The sequence below is a fragment of the Neoarius graeffei genome, chromosome 6 (genome assembly GCF_027579695.1).
Source record: "Neoarius graeffei isolate fNeoGra1 chromosome 6, fNeoGra1.pri, whole genome shotgun sequence".
In the NCBI taxonomy this organism is placed as follows: Eukaryota; Metazoa; Chordata; class Actinopteri; order Siluriformes; family Ariidae; genus Neoarius; species Neoarius graeffei.
In genome coordinates this window covers 86,175,238-86,193,083 of record NC_083574.1, presented here as the reverse complement: position 1 = coordinate 86,193,083, position 17,846 = coordinate 86,175,238, and the positions used below count along the sequence as shown (strand labels likewise).

Sequence of the window (17,846 nt, the reverse complement as noted above, 5' to 3'; positions counted from 1 at the left end):
ACCCTAACCCTAGAAACAATGTCATTCCATTTGTTAATTTGATATCACTGATAACATTGCCTCAAAGTATGTCATTCCACCTAGAAACCTTATCATTCCATTTGTAAAAGGTGATATCACTGACAACATTAGCTCAAAGTAAGTCAATACATATAGAAACCCTGTCATTCCATTTGTAAAAGCTGATATCCCACCAAGCACCCACTTATCTTATCCTAGGGAGGTCTAAAACTAAAGATTTCAATCGTTATTCCATTTGTAAGAATCTGAATGACAAGGGACCATTTATTGTTCAAATTTACTACCTGTCATTCGTCATTCCATTTCATGCGTCATTCACTTTAGGGAGTCCTGATCGGTCACTCGTCAAACAGTCCGCCAGAATCCGAGTAGGAAATGGCCGCAACAGCCTCCGGGGGAATCGTTGAACGTAGCTGTCAGTCAAACACAAGTTAGCCAATGGGAATGCGTTCCTGGGCAGCCCACCCACACGTGAAGTTTGTGCCAAAACTGCAAGCAAAAAGTCAGGGAGCGCAAACGAGAAAGCTGGACTCGCAACCAAAATAAATTACGTCAAACAAAACTGAGAAAGACGCGGAACAAAAATAAAAGCTTTCTGAAGAGTAATAGACTGATATTTTGCACGATTACACGAATAATTTGTTTGCCGGTCTAAAAAAATTGACTTTTTTGTATTTTGATTTGTCGTTTTTGTTTGATATTTCAAAAAGTATTGTATGAACATTTTGGCACAAAATTGATTCCATAACTAATTAGGGCAACAGACATTTGGCAACAACCAATCAGATCTGAGGTGATTGAGGCTAGTAACGTTAATCACATATGCTATAACTAATAACTGACATATACATCACAAAAACATAATCTCATCTCAGCAAAAAAAAGGACATGGAGCAGGAGATGCTGCTGAGGAGGAAAATGGGCTGACAGAGCTCCTGAAAGGCTTTCTTTTTTAGATCCTGAAGTTTGTACTGTTTTGCCCTCAGGTTCCACAAGTAGTCATGCTCTGTATGTGAACTAGGTCAGACGATAAGTGAGACAATCTCTCTTAAGACTCCCAAAAAAAAAATAATAATCATGAGCTGCCCATCACTTTTAACTTGGTGCAAGAGGGCTGACATTATCCCTACATAGCTAGCGATAACTTTCAGCTAACACTATTTCTCAGTGGATAATTTCACCTGGATGCTGGAGACATTCTTTCTTTCTTTTTTTTTAAATGATAAAGACGGTGGGTGGCACGGTGGTGTAGTGGTTAGCGCTGTCGCCTCACAGCAAGAAGGTCCGGGTTCGAGCCCCGTGGCCGGCGAGGGCCTTTCTGTGCGGAGTTTGCATGTTCTCCCCGTGTCCGCGTGGGTTTCCTCCGGGTGCTCCGGTTTCCCCCACAGTCCAAAGACATGCAGGTTAGGTTAACTGGTGACTCTAAATTGACCGCGAGTGTGAATGGTTGTCTGTGTCTATGTGTCAGCCCTGTGATGACCTGGCGACTTGTCCAGGGTGTACCCCGCCTTTCGCCCGTAGTCAGCTGGGATAGGCTCCAGCTTGCCTGCGACCCTGTAGAACAGGATAAAGCGGCTAGAGATAATGAGATGAGATGAGATAAAGACGGTGCTCATGTTCTGTGCTCGTTCCAGAAATCTTCTCGTACTGAACATCCATACGTTGTTCGTAAACGATTTGTTTATTTTAAACTAATCTTTTGCATGACTCAGGAGTAACGAGTCGTCTCAGTGAGTGATTTGTTCATTTTCCTCCTGGGATGCACACGTGTGCCACTCAAGCTCAGATTCGTTCACGAACGGGTCTTTTCGGGTCCAAGTCATCCGTTAAAGTCTCACATAGGCCGCTAAGTATTCTCAGTGTAGGGACGACTGATTCATTCACGAATCATGACTGTGTGTCTTCATGTCTGAAGGTGATGATACACAGGGCAACTAATGAGGGAAACAGACAATTAGCAACAACCAATCAGATAAGAGCAACTCACAAAAAAAAAAAAAATCGTGAGCTGCCCGTCACTTTTAACTTGACGCAAGAGAGCTAACGTTATCCCTACATAGCTAGCGATAACTTTCAGCTAACTATGTTAGCAAAAACTACCACTAGTTAGCTAAATCCCATTCAATCTCTATGGAGCGGTGGTTAGCTAACGGCAATTTACACTTAGCTAAAAAAAAAAAAAATCGACAGCCTGAGCACATAAAAATAGATGTCTGATGAGGTAAATTCAACACTTTGGGTTTACACATTACAACTTTCCAGCATAAAAAGATAAGTTGTCTTTTGTTTTCTTCGCTCCACTGCTGTTGAGACGCCACCATCTTTGTTGAAGATTTCAGAAGCTCTCAGGTGGTCATGTGATTCGTTGCTAGCACTCTAATCTTTAAAAATGATCTTCAGAAGTTGCCCAAAATGATCAAAATTGTTCAGATAGAAATGATGTTGCCCAATCTCAATGGGAAAGTGTCGAAGCGCAATTGCCCGGCAACATTGCCCAAAAAGTTGCCTCGTGTATCATCACCTTTAGAGTAGTCGGCTGCATCTGAATACTAACATTGGTTAAGTACCTCCTACCTGACTGTAACAGGGCTGTGAAAAATCCGCAGATTCGCGATTTGATCGCAAAAATACAATTTTTGTAATTCGTGTATTTTTGCAAAAAAAACGTAGGGGGTGGGGGTACTCTGCTAATGGTTGGGGACCGTAATCGCCTACGAGTACATTGTTTACTGGATGGGGTGTGTGTGTAAATGTAACGCCAGGTGTCTCTGTACTTTACGACATCGTACAAGTTATATATACACGACATCGTAGACCGTTTTACGACATGGCGCCATTTCTTTCTTACCATTTTGGGGTTAAGGCCAATTTATGCTGACAACCCAGTCCTCGCAGATAGCGTCGCAGATAGCGTCTGCGTAGCCCCCCCACCTTCGCAGACGCTCTGCGCACACCTCCCAAAAATTGTGACCACCGCAGAAGCCTCACAGACAGCGTCACAGACAAGAGGGCTCTGATTGGTCCACTCTACATCCGCTGTACACGCACTTCCGCTTCCCTACTTTCCCGGTTTGGTTTGTTTTCACGACCGCCATTTTTAAAAATACGAGCGAAGATGGAGCAGCACGAAGAGCGGTTGATCGAGGAAGCGAGGAAGTACGGACATCTATACGACTCCAGTTCTAGTCATTATAAGTAACCGGAGGATAAACACTCCACTAACCACACCCACCAACTACTCCTAGCGATTTCGCGACTTCGCGCCCCCTTGCGTTGTGGCGGTGAATAACATCGCGCACGCCTATTACTCCCCGCTCAACGATAAATTACAACTGTCTGCGAAAAGCTATCTGCGAAAGCCTTGTCGCAAGAGCATGCAGAGGCCCTTACTCTTTTCAAACACGTGTTGACAATATAGCTTGCGATTTAAGTGATGATAAAAGATTTTTTCGGTACGTCTGTGTCGCGGAGATACATTGTACGATAATGATGATGGCGATAATGACAATGTGAAAAAAGTAGACAAGAAAAATGGTATCAAGAATCCGTGGAATTGGCGGTGGCTGGAGTTTAAAGTCGGAAGCGAATATCTTTATGAACACATCCGAAAGATCAAGGAACCAGGCAAGGCGTACTGCACGTTATGTTATCAGTATGTAAAATACGGGTCGGGAGGAAGAACACGCTCGATTGATCATGCGCAGGGAAAGAAACACGCAGAACTGGTGAAATTAAAGCTGTCAAAGTACAGGTTACCAATGTGGATCTGGAAAAAAGACATTGTGGTGTTTTGTTGAAATGGCAAGAAATAAAACAAGTTTTAAAGTGACATTTTTAAAACAAAGGTATGTTATTGATATTTTTACTTGATTTTATAAATGGTTTTACTATGGTTCTTGAAATGCCTATCAGTATTTTCAATCCTCATTTAATTCATGTAGCTAAACTGTTCTTAATTAAAGTATATGTTGGTTTATAAGTAAGAAAAATTATTTCAAGTCATGTTCTGTTTTTCCAATATTGTGAAAAATACTGATGGATCGTTTTAATGTCAAAACAAAGCTATAATCATTAAAATATGCACATTTTGGGAACAATTTTCTCTTTTAGGAGATGCTAAGAATGTTCTATTTGATTCAAGACTTCCTTGGTTTCTGGGGCCATGTGGACTCCATACCCTCAGCTTCTGGGAGGCTGCGCCCCCACAGACCCCCTGCATTTTTTTCCTCTGGTTTTACTTTTTCCATTTCACAGCCCTGCTGTAACTGCAGTACTTTCTACGACCATGTGTGTGAGTACTAAGGACTAGGGCTGCACAATTAATCGAATTTAATCGAAAATCGCGATTTTGGCTGCCACGATTAAATTAAATGAAAATCGCGATTTATTTCCATTTAAAATGCGAGCTCTGCTGCATATCTGATCAAGCACTTTTTGACCAGTACTCCGCCAAACCATTAGGGGGCGAACCGACGCATGTAAGGTTTCATTACTCCACCTAAATAAGCAAGCAAGCCAAGTGCGCAGAGCTTCAGTGCAGTGGTATCCAGTGTTGCCAGATTGGGCGGTTTTAAGTGCATTTTGGCGGATTTGAACATATTTTGGGCTGGAATACGTCAGCAGTGTCTGGCAACACTGGCGGTATCTTCTTCAAGGGGTGATAGCATGAGAGTAGGTAACAGATTGAGCGTATTTAGCACTGGAGGCAATGTTGTGACCTGCCTTCGCTCATGTTTAAAGCCAGAGCATGTTGATAGGCTGGTCTTTCTAGCTAAAAACTTGTAGGCCTCAGTATAATGCTATGTAATTGTTGCAATTGAGTTTTCAGTTCCTTCATCCTTTGGTAATTTCTTGGATAAATTTCATTTATTTGTCATTTGGAAATCAGAATTTCTCGTTTAAATTTCATTCTGCACTGAAAGCTGTTCATATTGTTTGTTTGAATATAGTGAAATAAAATTTAAGTGATTTCCCTAACATCAAGAATAATCGTGATTAATAATCGTGATTACAATTTTGATCAAGATAATCGTGATTATCATTTTTTCCATAATCGTGCAGCCCTACTAAGGACACAATTTGGATGTACTCTGGCACCATCATATCTTACCTGTCCTTTGACCTCGAGGACGTTCAGAGATGGCATGCTGCAAAAAAAATTTTCTTTAATTATTTCTGCAATGGCAGAAATGTTTAATCAGTTGTTGATACTAATATTTGCATCCTGCCAGAGACACCCCTTGGACACCGCAACAACCGGCTTTGCTTCAGTCCACCATCTTGTTCATGGTAGCCGCGGAGTCTTAAAAGTCTTTAAAAAGTCTTAAATTTAATATTCCAAAATTAAGGCCTTAAAAAGTCTTAAATTGCTTTGCTCAAGTCTTAATTTTTTAAACAAAGGTCTTAAATTTACTCATACTATTCTACAATGTGAAAATGTGGGTTAATTTCTTGGAGTATGCGCAAAGAAAGAAACAATATTGATACATTTTCGCGCCGGCGCAATCGTCAGAGTCCGTGGTGGAGAAGAGACTCCGCGAATCGCAGCATGGGGAAGTGTCGTTTTAATCAGCAGTGGCTTTCAGATGAAAGATATCGTGATTGGGTGAGGGAGGTTCCTGGAAGTGACGTTGAAGCAAGATGCTGTGTTTGTCCAAAGACCTTCAAGTTGTCCACTATAGAGATTTTGCAGTCACGTGACCGGAAAGTTAACAGCCGCCATCTTGTCGGTAAAAAACACCGCTGAATACTGCTGCACTCGTGTACAGAATGGATCAATTTCAACCGACGGACTACACGGCTCATTTTTCTAATGAACAGATAACTAGATATATGTCTAAAATAAATGACCTACAGATTAGTGACCCTTATGGCTTACCGGACGTAGTTTTCACGACCGTGTCAGTGGATATTGAACTGCCAGCGGAATACCCAGACGTGTATAATTACCTCATTAACTTTCCCTCGCTGTTCAGTGGTGAAGCACTGCGTGCTTATAAACCTCTGGACAATTATCTTTACAGAAATTCAGGATTTGTCAGCGACTCAGATGTGGCATCTTGTAAACAAGAAAATAACAATCCTCATTGGACAGGTAAGTCACTTAAGTATTGAGTATAGCACTGACCAGCCGATTATAGAATAGAATAAGGTAATTCCAGCTGTAATTCCAAATCGTCCGTCTTGTTTACCATGGATCTGGCGTTGGAGAGGTAGAGGCTTAGCAGTGGAGATTTGAGTGGCTGTTTTCTGAGCTTAGTCAACAGGCCGGCTCTGCCTGCAGCCTCGCTTTTGCTTCTGCTCCCGGCGCCGCCTCCTTCGCTTTGCTTCCGATAACAATCCACGGAGACCCCACTGGTCTCGCTATCTCGTCCGGAATGTTGTGCATGCGATGGAAATCGCTACAAACCGTCATTTTCTGCTGGAAACCAATGTCCAGTAAGTCCATACGGTTGTAGTGGATATTGAAGTCCGATACAGACGAACAACACGCAAAAATACACACAAAAAACATAAAAAACGTGCACAGGTAGGGAGAGCTTGTAGCCGCAGCCGTTCTAGTAGAATTGTATATAGTAGGGTTTTCCAGAAGAAAAGGTAGAAGTAGAAGGCGGAAATATGGCGTATGACCAACAAGATGGCGTCTGTCACAATCTAGATCGGCTGTGATGTCACATGCAAGATCTCTATAGGTCATTTTGCTTTAGAGTCTCACATGAAGAGCTCAAAGCACATTGCATCTGCCCTCCACCGCCACCAGCCCATCACTCAGTTCTGCACGGTTCAATCTCCGAATGCACCTGGAGTTGGCACTAGCACCACTGTCGAACGTCAGCAGCATCAGCCAAGCCAGACATCATCGGCAAGGCTAGCAACAACACAAGGGCCGAGCAGTGGCATGATGGGTGTCGGTGAAACCCCGACACTTCGGGCAGAGGTGCTCTGGATTTTAAAAACAATTACGGAACACCACTCGTACAGCTCGAATGAGGGCATAAGCGAACTCTTTAAGGCTATGTTCCCAGACTCGGAAGTCGCTACAACATTCTCCTGTGGAAAAAACAAAACGTCTTACATAACAAAAGTCGGTCTTGCTTGTCTTGAATGTGAAGATTCGACAAGCAATGCACATAATGACTTTTAAGTATATAACTTTTATAATAAAATTATTTTTACTTGAAACATTTGTCATTATTGGGAATTTGATCTGGTGTTCTACGACCGCATAATGGGTGCGATGTAGGTCTTAATTCTCATTTAAGTGGTCTTAAAAAGGTCTTAAAGTCTTAAATTTATGGTGGTCAAACCTGGGGAAACCCTGTTGTTTCTATTTTCTTCTTCTTTGCTTATTTGGAGGCTCCAGATGAATTATGGGATAGCATAGTGTGGCATGTTTGCATACTACAGACGCTGTAGATCATCTAGGTACCGTTCAGCTACACTTAAATCCCTACTGAGTATTCAGACGCCCTACATACTGCTTTTTGCGTACTACTAGTATGGATCTGTGTGAATTTGGATGCAGCCTTGGTCTTTCTGATGCTGTTTGAAGTGTGCAACAGAATCAAAATCTGCAACAGGGAAAGGAACAGCAAGGACGAGCAAATTCTGGTTAGTTTTAGTTCATTTCTATGAATTAAAGCTGATCAGACTCATGCTGTTTATTTCAGTGTGAGTGCTATAAACCCCGCCTCCTTTCTATTTACATTAGCTGCTGAATTTAAAGTAAAACTGAAGTCATTTTTAAACTTGCTTTATTTCTTAATTAACGTGTTATTCGATTACGTTTTCGATTTTAGTAACCTTATGTTGTGACTCGTTTTAGCAACTAATTGCAATTAAATATTATACTTATCGGCCTATTCGGTTTTTAGCCATGCCGAATTTAGTTCGTTTGGTTCACGGCAGGCGTCGCTTATCCACGCGATCTTCACGAGACTTCGAAACGTGAAGTGTCAGCCGGGTGTCAGTGCCGCCATTTTGAAAACTCTTTTCCAAACGAAATATTGCACAAAAACGAGTTTAAATGACGATTACTGCCTACTTTTTTCAAACTTTCCTGATTGCTGTCAAAACGAACAAAACTTCCGGCTTGATTACATCAGCATTCGAAAGAGGGCGCGTGCGTCTTTTGACAACGTTGGCAGATGTTGGTCACTTTCCCTGTATCCGAAATCGCTCCCTACTCACTATAGCCTAGGTCACAACCGGACGTACGATTTTTTGGCCGTGCGATTTTTGGCGTTTCCCAAATCGCTACGTTTTTTTTTTTGTTCGTGGAGAAAGACGCACGTTGGCCGTAAGTTTGTCTTGCAACCTGAAAAAACCGTAAGCGCCCGTAGAGTTTGTTTGACATGACAAAGAACCTCTGTCATGAATCTCTACGGCTCGAAAATCAGCACGTCACACGCGCGCCCTCCGTGCGTTTCTTGCGTTTTTTGCACGTAGACCGACTGTAGGAGCACGTACGGCCGGTTGTGACCGAGGCTTAAATAGGGCACTATATAGTGAGGACGCTATTTTGTAGCGCTGTCCGAAACCTTAGTGAGAATTACTTACACCCTATATAGTGCACTCAAAGTATCCCACAATGCATCACAAAAAGTAGTGTACAACGATGGTCATTAACCAAAGCAGTATATCCCATCATGCATTACGGTCACGCTGAAAGAAAGCAAATTAAAAGTCTCAAATTCGATTTAATAAAAGGCAGCGGCAAAGAAGAAAGTATTCAGCCTTGATTTAAAAGAACTGAAAGATGCAGGGACTTTGTATTGATTAATGTCGGAAATGCGCTCAGTATAATATGGATTTATCACAAAAACACATGCATGTATTTATTATTTTGAAAACCCACCAGCCGACTGATCCGGCACGTTTTAATCGTGCGACGGTAATGACGTAAATACCAGAGTGACAGACTAGTGTCTGAAAGTGTTTTTTTTATTTTACCAATGAGCTCAATATATAGTCCTCTATATAGTAATTCCCTGTATAAGGAGTAGGGAGTAGTGAACGAGTGAGCGATTTCGGGCACAGGGTTTGATTTCCGCTGTACGTTTTACTTCCGTCCTACGATGTCTCGCACAGGTCTCAACGAATTTCGTTTACTGTCATTGCTTTGACATATGGACTGATATATTACATAGCATATTTCAAACACTCATAACTTGCTATAGCAGTGACAAAATAGCGATCAAAAATGCGTTCCGATATTTAATAAGATGAGAAGTAGAATTTTGATAATAAAAAATTTGCCTTCAGTTCCCCTGTAACTAATTGTAATTATATTTCTGCTCCCAGGCTCATACTGATTGACTGCTTTAGGGACCTTATCTGCAATCTAGTACAGTTGTAAATCTTCAATGGAACGAAGCTATTGAAAATACAGTATTATGTTCATAACCAGTTGTTGGTATCTGTACCACAGTAAGATTTGGATTAGACAGGGATCATCAGTATGTTCATGGATGATTACATTACAGGGTTAGTCAAAATTATGTCAACACTAATGGATTATTTTTCTCCTGAACGTGTGGTGCGCTGTGACCACTGCTGGCGTAATTGGGCCCTACTTTTTTGATACCCCAGTAGTGACGTCAGACGTCTACTTACAGATGGTGCAGCAGTACGCCATTGATGAACTTCCACTACAGACCCGATTGGTTTCTGCTATTTAAGTGTACATTACATTAATAGTATTTGGCAGACGCTGTTATCCAGAGCGATATATAACACACCCAGAGCAGCCTGGAGAGCAGTTGAGGGTTAGGTGCCTTGCTCAGGGGCACTTCAGCCATTCCTGCTGGTTCAAGGAATTGAACCGGTGACCTGTTGGTCTCAGAGCTGCTTCTCTAACCATTAGTTTTGATGTTTGTGGTTTGGTCTTCCACATTTAAATGCACAGCTGATTCGTGCATTAGTGCCACTGTGGTTTAATTGCCTGACTCATGCGCTATGAGTTAATTGCCTGCCGTCCCTGAACATAACACAGTGAATCGAACGCTTTTAATTGCACAGTTGACATAATCACAACAAACATTTTCTCTCATAGTGTAAGGATTAGTTGCGTTCAGACTGCACTCGGTCTTCACGGCTGATCGCAGAGTTTCACTTCATAGAGTTAAAGTAGCACAGGCACATGTTATTGGCATGGAAACTAAATTTCTGTCACTCACGTCACTGTTGAACCACATTCAACTCCAAGACCTTGAAGCAGATACAGTGGAGCTCTTTTTTTACACACTTGATTGAACTTGCCAGATAATTACCAAGCCATTCACAAGCTGAATCAGGTGCATGCTTGCCAAGAAATCTTGAAAGTGTATCCAGTACGTGGGTTTTGTTGGAAACGGCATACTTGTAGATTGTACACTGCAGTTGTATGCACTGTATACTAAATATTGTTTCTCCGTAGTGTGCAGAATGTCAGGAGTATCACTGGGTATCCTATACTACAGTCATGTGACTATGTGTCAGTTAAAATGTCTTATGAATATGTACAGCTACTGTTTCCTCCTTTTCACCAACGTGAACTTGGTGCTAGTGTTGGTTCAGAGATGATTCAACGTGCAAAACTTCTAAGAACCGGTTTGCTTTTCAACAGGCTAACGAGCCACCACAGAACCACGTCATTACAAGTCTCTGCAACACTAGAACCAAACACAACAACAGTACTGAACTGCATGGTTTCTTTAGAAGTGTTACTCTTGGCTTTGCAAACCGACATTACATTACGTTACGTTACATTAATGGCATTTAGCAGACACTGTTCTCTAGAGCGACGAACAACATACCCAGAGCAGCCTGGGGAGCAGTTGGAGATTAGGTGCCTTGCTCAAGGGCACTTCAGCCATTCCTGCTGGTCCAGGGAATCGAACCAGCAGCCTTTTGATCCCAAAGCTGCTTCTCTAACCATTAGACCATGGCTTCCCCCATTGGCAATGGCATCCAAACAACATTTTAGTTAGTCTTGTTGGTCATGATAATCGTGTCCCCAGCCCCTGATGTCTGCAGTTCTTGGTTCTAGAGCAGCAAAGTGTTGGTGCCACACTAGAACCAGTTTTCCTGACCAAAAGCCAGTTTTTGGGCTGCCAAAATGCGAAGAACTGGCTTGAGATTAGGCACTGGCTCCAAACCGGCTCTTGATCTGCCTTTGTGGAAAAGCAGTATGTGATGCAAATGTGTGATTATGCAATAAGATGGCAGAGAAAAGCTTAACGCGTTTAAGAACCGTGCTAGTATGACCATACAGGAATGGACAGACCATAAATTCTCTAGCTAGCCAAAAAAGCTCCAGTGTGCTACGCAGTCCTATGATCTTCTTGCCTGGAGGCCCAATTACTAAGCGAAAAAGTGTCAACTAGGGCAATTTAACTCAAAAGTCTGCATTATGACCACTATATCAGGTTCAATAGGCTGCTGTAACAGAACCTGCTGGACTGTCGTGCAACTGATTGAAAAACTGAGAGCCTGAATATGCAAAGGTCTTGTCCTCGGCACCCAGATTTGTCGACCTCTGAGTATAGAAAGTTAACTAGAATAAAGCTCCTTCTCTATAAAATATTTAGCCGTCTCATAGGTTTTACGGATAATATTTAAAGGTGCTGACTGCAAAGTCATCTGAAATTTTCACTTTTTTTTGTTGTGCATGGTATTTTCCTATGTCTCACAAGAACAATATCATGCAGACAAGATGTGATCATTTTCATATGCCGAGGGTCGCTTTTCTCCATTTTGGGACTGTTTTCCTACCTCTTGAGGTAATCAGTACGGCCCTACGGAAACAGGAAACAGCCGAACGCGAGGAGTTTTAAATAATTAGCGAAACTGCGTCACACCAAGATGGCGACGTGCGGAAAACATCGTGACTCTGCATCGACCTCGGAGAGTTTTGAGTCGCAGGGATGTAATTTGTGGTTGATGTTCGCGAATAGAGCCGTCAAACAAAAGACGAATATCTCTTTTCTCTGGTACTGCTTTTGTGTTCTCGTTTCTTTCTCTCTAAGGTCAAAACGTTAGATGTAGCACTCCATAGTCGCTACCGTGGAGTCAAACCCATGCATTCTAAGGCTAAGATAGCTAATCGCTAGCTAGAATGATTTAGTTATCTGTCCAGAAAAATGACACATCGTCTAACCTCGCTGTATCTTGTAGTTGCACTCACTAGGCAGGCTTTTCTTTTCTTTTCCTCTGGATTTTAGCTGGAGGGAGAGCTGAGTCTGCTTTGTTGCCCACGCCGACTTGTTTTGGTTAAAAGGAGGTCAAACAGACGCGCCCCACGGTGGTCACGTGATATTGTTGCTCAGTTGCTTCGGCGATCTCCGGGATTGTAAAATGCGAGACGCTTTTTATTTCAGCAAAACATTTACACAAAGGATACACAGCGTGTGCAGCAGCGAAACATCTCAAAACTCCAACAGCAATAGAAATAGAACATTTTGCCCAGAATTCAACTTTGCAGTCAGAACCTTTAACATATTTGCTGTTGCTAGTACTTGTTGGTTAGTGTCGGCTTGTTTACATGGGCAATTTTATTTTTATATTACCTGCAACCAGGCTTGTGGTACTCGAGTCCAGGACTCGGACTCCAGTCCGACTCGTGCCCTAATTTTAAGGATTCGTGACTTGACTTGGACTTGAGCACCGATGACTCGGACTTGGACTCGGACTCGGACTCGTGCATTAACTGCATTCGGACTCGTAAATTGGAGACGAGGACTCTGATATTTTCTTTATTTTTTGTAACATGCCATAATAATCTGACATAAGATATTTATATCTACATTTATTTTTGTAGGGGCGGCACGGTGGTGTAGTGGTTAGCGCTGTCGCCTCACAGCAAGAAGGTTCGGGTTCGAGCCCCGTGGCCGGCGAGGGCCTTTCTGTGTGGAGTTTGCATGTTCTCCCCGTGTCCGTGTGGGTTTCCTCCGGGTGCTCCGGTTTCCCCCACAGTCCAAAGACATGCAGGTTAGGTTAACTGGTGACTCTAAATTGAGCGTAGGTGTGAATGTGAGTGTGAATGGTTGTCTGTGTCTATGTATCAGCCCTGTGATGACCTGGCGACTTGTCCAGGGTGTACCCCGCCTTTCGCCCGTAGTCAGCTGGGATAGGCTCCAGCTTGCCTGCGACCCTGTAGGACAGGATAAAGTGGCTAGAGATGATGAGATGAGATTTATTTTTGTACTAATTTTGTGCAAGAGTGTCACACCTGTGTGCCTTGGCGCGTGCATCAGATAGACTCTCGCACGTGCTCCGGACAGCACACGCCAAGGGGACTCTTGTGCGCACACCGTAAACGACTCGCACCTGCACAGGATTAAGGCGCAATCAGTGCGCAGATGTAAAAACTGTGAAAACGCACTTACTTTGCGAAGTATTGAGTTGCGTCACTGATACATTACCGAGCCTTATTTCCTTGTTTGGTTTCCCTGATTTCCTGTTTCTTGTCTTTGATTCTGCCGAGTCTGCGATAGCCTGTTTGTGCCTCGCTCGACCTATTGCCTCTTTCACCATTTTACGATTTTGCCTGCCGTTCTGGATTGTTTACCGTCTTCACTTGTATTAATAAACACACCTTCTGCACTTACATCCGTCTCCCAACCATCTCTGACAGAATACTTCACACTCCCTGATAAAGAGAAGCACATTCACCTGTTCGTACGTCATGTTCAGGAACAAACTAATGTTAACGGCGCAAAAACAGCCGCCGTCAAATGGTGCAGCTGGAGTGTTGGACTCGGACTTGACTCGGATCAATAGTGGACTCGACTCAAAATTTTTTTTTAATGACTTGACTTGGACTTGAACACTGGGGACTCGAGACTGGACTCGGACTCGAGGTTTAGTGACTCAACTACAACACTGCCTGCAGCCTTGAAATGAAAATGTATGGAATAATATTTATAGTCTTAAGATGGTACCTTTTCCTCGACAGTTGTCTTATTATTTTGAAAAGAAAGTGTCTCCATAGCATTGCGGGATGAACTACGATATGAACTTGGACCTAGTTAGACTTGCATGCTTAGAAATTCAGCCCAGTAGTACATCATATCTGGCTCTTTTTTGCTTTCTACTGCATACTCGATACAGCATACTGTGCTTGGCTGAGGAAAAATGTCTGCAGAATCTGATCTGTTCTGTTGAATTCTCCTACAACCTCCTGTCTGTACTTCACTTTTTTTCCATAAGGGTCAAACTTGTGGTCTCCTTTGAAGACTGACATGCCTCATACATCAGATCAAGACATAACATGTCCTTCTGCAAAACTTTAATGAAAACCAGAAATGTGTGTCACTCTTGCATTGGAACAGTAGAAGCGAGACATCTTGTGGGTGGGTTATTATGGCTCTGGTGGGTGAGGTGAAGTTTGTTTGTGGCTGTGGCTAATCTTATGCTGTGTTTTGTTTCTTCAGGGAGGAGACTGAGAGGAAAAGCATTCTACAATGTGAACGGAAAAGTCTACTGTGAGGAGGACTTCCTGGTAAGTTTGTAAAACCACTGCTCATCTGCACTACAGCTGAGGATCTAGCACGTCTGTTATATGGCAGTTACAGGGGGCTTCTTTCTGTCTGAGATGATCACAATCTCAGCATGTGAAGATGTGAAGAAGAGTCCCATACAGTTTGATTTTCATTGGAAAAAATGTTACCTTTGAGGAGTGGGAGGCCACACCTCCTTTATTGGGATTGACAGGCACATAGGCTACACCTCCTTTACCAGGTCTGACAGGCACATAGGCTACACCTCCTTTACTGGGATTGACAGGCACATAGGTCACACCTCCTTTACCAGGTCTGACAGGCACATAGGCCACACCTCCTTTATTGGGACTGACAGGCACATAGGCCACACCTCATATACTTGGATCAACAGGCACATAGGCCACACCTCCTTTACTTGGATTGACAGGCACAGAGGCCACCCCTCCTTTACCAGGTCTGACCGGCACAGAGGCCACACTTCCTGTACTGGGATTGACAAGTACAGAAGCCACTCTGCCCTGTGATGACTTGGCGACTTGTCCAGGGTGTACCCCGCCTTTCGCCCGTAGTCAGCTGGGATAGGCTCCAGCTTGCCTGCGACCCTGTAGACTGACAGGCACATAGGCCACACCTCCTTTACTTGGACTGACAGGCACATAGGCCACACCTGTAGAACAGGATAAAGCGGCTACAGATAATGAGATGAGATGAGAAGCCACTCCATTTGTAGGTCAGTTAGGCACATAGGCCACACCTCCTTTACTTGGACTGACAGGCACATAGGCCACACCTCCTTTACTTGGACTGACAGGCACATAGGCCACACCTCCTTTACTTGGACTGACAGGCACATAGGCCACACTTCCTTTCCTTGGATCAAGAAGCACATAGGCCACACCTCCTTTACTTGGACTGACAGGCACATAGGCCACACCTCCTTTACTTGGACTGACAGGTACATAGGCCACACCTCCTTTCCTTGGATCAAGAAGCACATAGGCCACACCTCCTTTACTTCGACTGACAGGTACATAGGCCACACCTCCTTTACTTGGACTGACAGGTACATAGGCCACACCTCCTTTACTTGGACTGACAGGTACATAGGCCACACCTCCTTTACTTGGACTGACAGGCACATAGGCCACACTTCCTTTCCTTGGATCAAGAAGCACATAGGCCACACCTCCTTTACTTGGACTGACAGGCACATAGGCCACACCTCCTTTACTTGGACTGACAGGCACATAGGCCACACCTCCTTTACTTGGACTGACAGGCACATAGGCTACACCTCCTTTACTTGGACTGACAGGCACATAGGCTACACCTCCTTTACTTGGACTGACAGGCACATAGGCCACACCTCCTTTACTTGGACTGACAGGCACATAGGCCACACCTCCTTTACTTGGACTGACAGGCACATAGGCTACACCTCCTTTACTTGGACTGACGGGCACATAGGCCACACCTCCTTTACTTGGACTGACAGGCACATAGGCCACACCTCCTTTACTTGGACTGACAGGCACATAGGCTACACCTCCTTTACTTGGACTGACGGGCACATAGGCCACACCTCCTTTACTTGGACTGACAGGTACATAGGCCACACCTCCTTTACTTGGACTGACAAGCACATAGGCCACACTTCCTTTCCTTGGATCAAGAAGCACATAGGCCACACCTCCTTTACTTGGACTGGCAGGCACATAGGCCACACCTCCTTTACTTGGACTGACAGGCACATAGGCCACACCTCCTTTACTTGGACTGACAGGCACATAGGCTACACCTCCTTTACTTGGACTGACAGGCACATAGGCTACACCTCCTTTACTTGGACTGACAGGCACATAGGCCACACCTCCTTTACTTGGACTGACAGGCACATAGGCCACACCTCCTTTACTTGGACTGACGGGCACATAGGCCACACCTCCTTTACTTGGACTGACGGGCACATAGGCCACACCTCCTTTACTTGGACTGACGGGCACATAGGCCACACCTCCTTTACTTGGACTGACGGGCACATAGGCCACATCTCCTTTACTTGGACTGACGGGCACATAGGCCACACCTCCTTTACTTGGACTGACGGGCACATAGGCCACACCTCCTTTACTTGGACTGACGGGCACATAGGCCACACCTCCTTTACTTGGACTGACGGGCACATAGGCTACACCTCCTTTACTTGGACTGATGGGCACATAGGCCACACCTCCTTTACTTGGACTGACGGGCACATAGGCCACACCTCCTTTACTTGGACTGACGGGCACATAGGCCACACCTCCTTTACTTGGACTGACGGGCACATAGGCCACACCTCCTTTACTTGGACTGACGGGCACATAGGCCACACCTCATTCAAAATTGATGAGTCGGGACATCTTTCACTGACAGGTTCAGAAGACAAGCTCAACAGAGAGACACAGATTCAGATATATCTAAATATAAAGATCATGTCGCTAAACATTCATTAGTAATAAACAAAGCTGCACATGGCAACAAATTTTACTTAAACACAGACGGTCAGCTCTGAGATAAACACTAAATCTGGATTTCTGTAAATCTGCTTTGTGTTACTGTTAGCACTATACAAATACAATTCCGAATTGAATTTAATTGTATTTAATTCAGTTAAATTGGATTTAATTGATTTAATTGAATTAAATGTTAGCAATAGGGATAGACTAACAGATGAGTTGATGAAGATATGAGCCATATAACTGGAACTGTGACCAGAGTATCATCGTCCAAAGAGAGAGGGGGAGCGAGAGAATGGGGTGAAGGGATGGATCTCGGGCTGGACAGATACAGGCACAGATAAAGAGGACTGAAGGATGGATGGATAAGCTGATAAGAAGAATAAAGTGCATTTTGCACATTCTTTAACCCTCAGGGGAGAACAGATGTTATGACTGGCGAGAATGGAAATCCTCCCCCTGCCCAATTTAGTCCCATTTCCCTCCAGCTCCCAAAAGGGACTAATTACCCTCCCCCAAGACACATACAATTACAGAAAGAGGTGGAGGGATGAGAGAGACGAGCTGTTCTTAGTAGATAAATCCTTGCTGTTGCATGAGAAAATTGTCAGTGATTTATTTTTTTCCAAAGAGCAACAATAGGAGCCCTGAGCACATTCTCTCTGCTCTGAGTCTGACAGGGAGGGATGGGAGTGTTATGAGGTCACAATCCCTCAACGATAATCAGAGTGGCAAACATAGGGATAAGTTGCTGCTCTTCTGTGCTGTTTTAGCACATTATACAGCCTTTTAAAATGATTTCGGTGCTTTTCCAATGAAGTGTGGCAATACAAAACAATGTAAG

General features: G+C 43.7%; 1 protein-coding gene across 1 annotated transcript in view; it reads left to right on the top strand.

Annotated features, from left to right (window-relative positions):
• The window catches only part of wtip (WT1 interacting protein), a 141,820-nt gene that overhangs the window by 84,534 nt on the left and 39,440 nt on the right, over positions 1-17,846 (top strand). Inside the window, exon 3 of the mRNA XM_060924146.1 lies at positions 14,436-14,503. Coding sequence (XP_060780129.1) covers positions 14,436-14,503 — 68 coding nt within the window. The remainder of the gene's footprint in view (positions 1-14,435; positions 14,504-17,846) is intronic.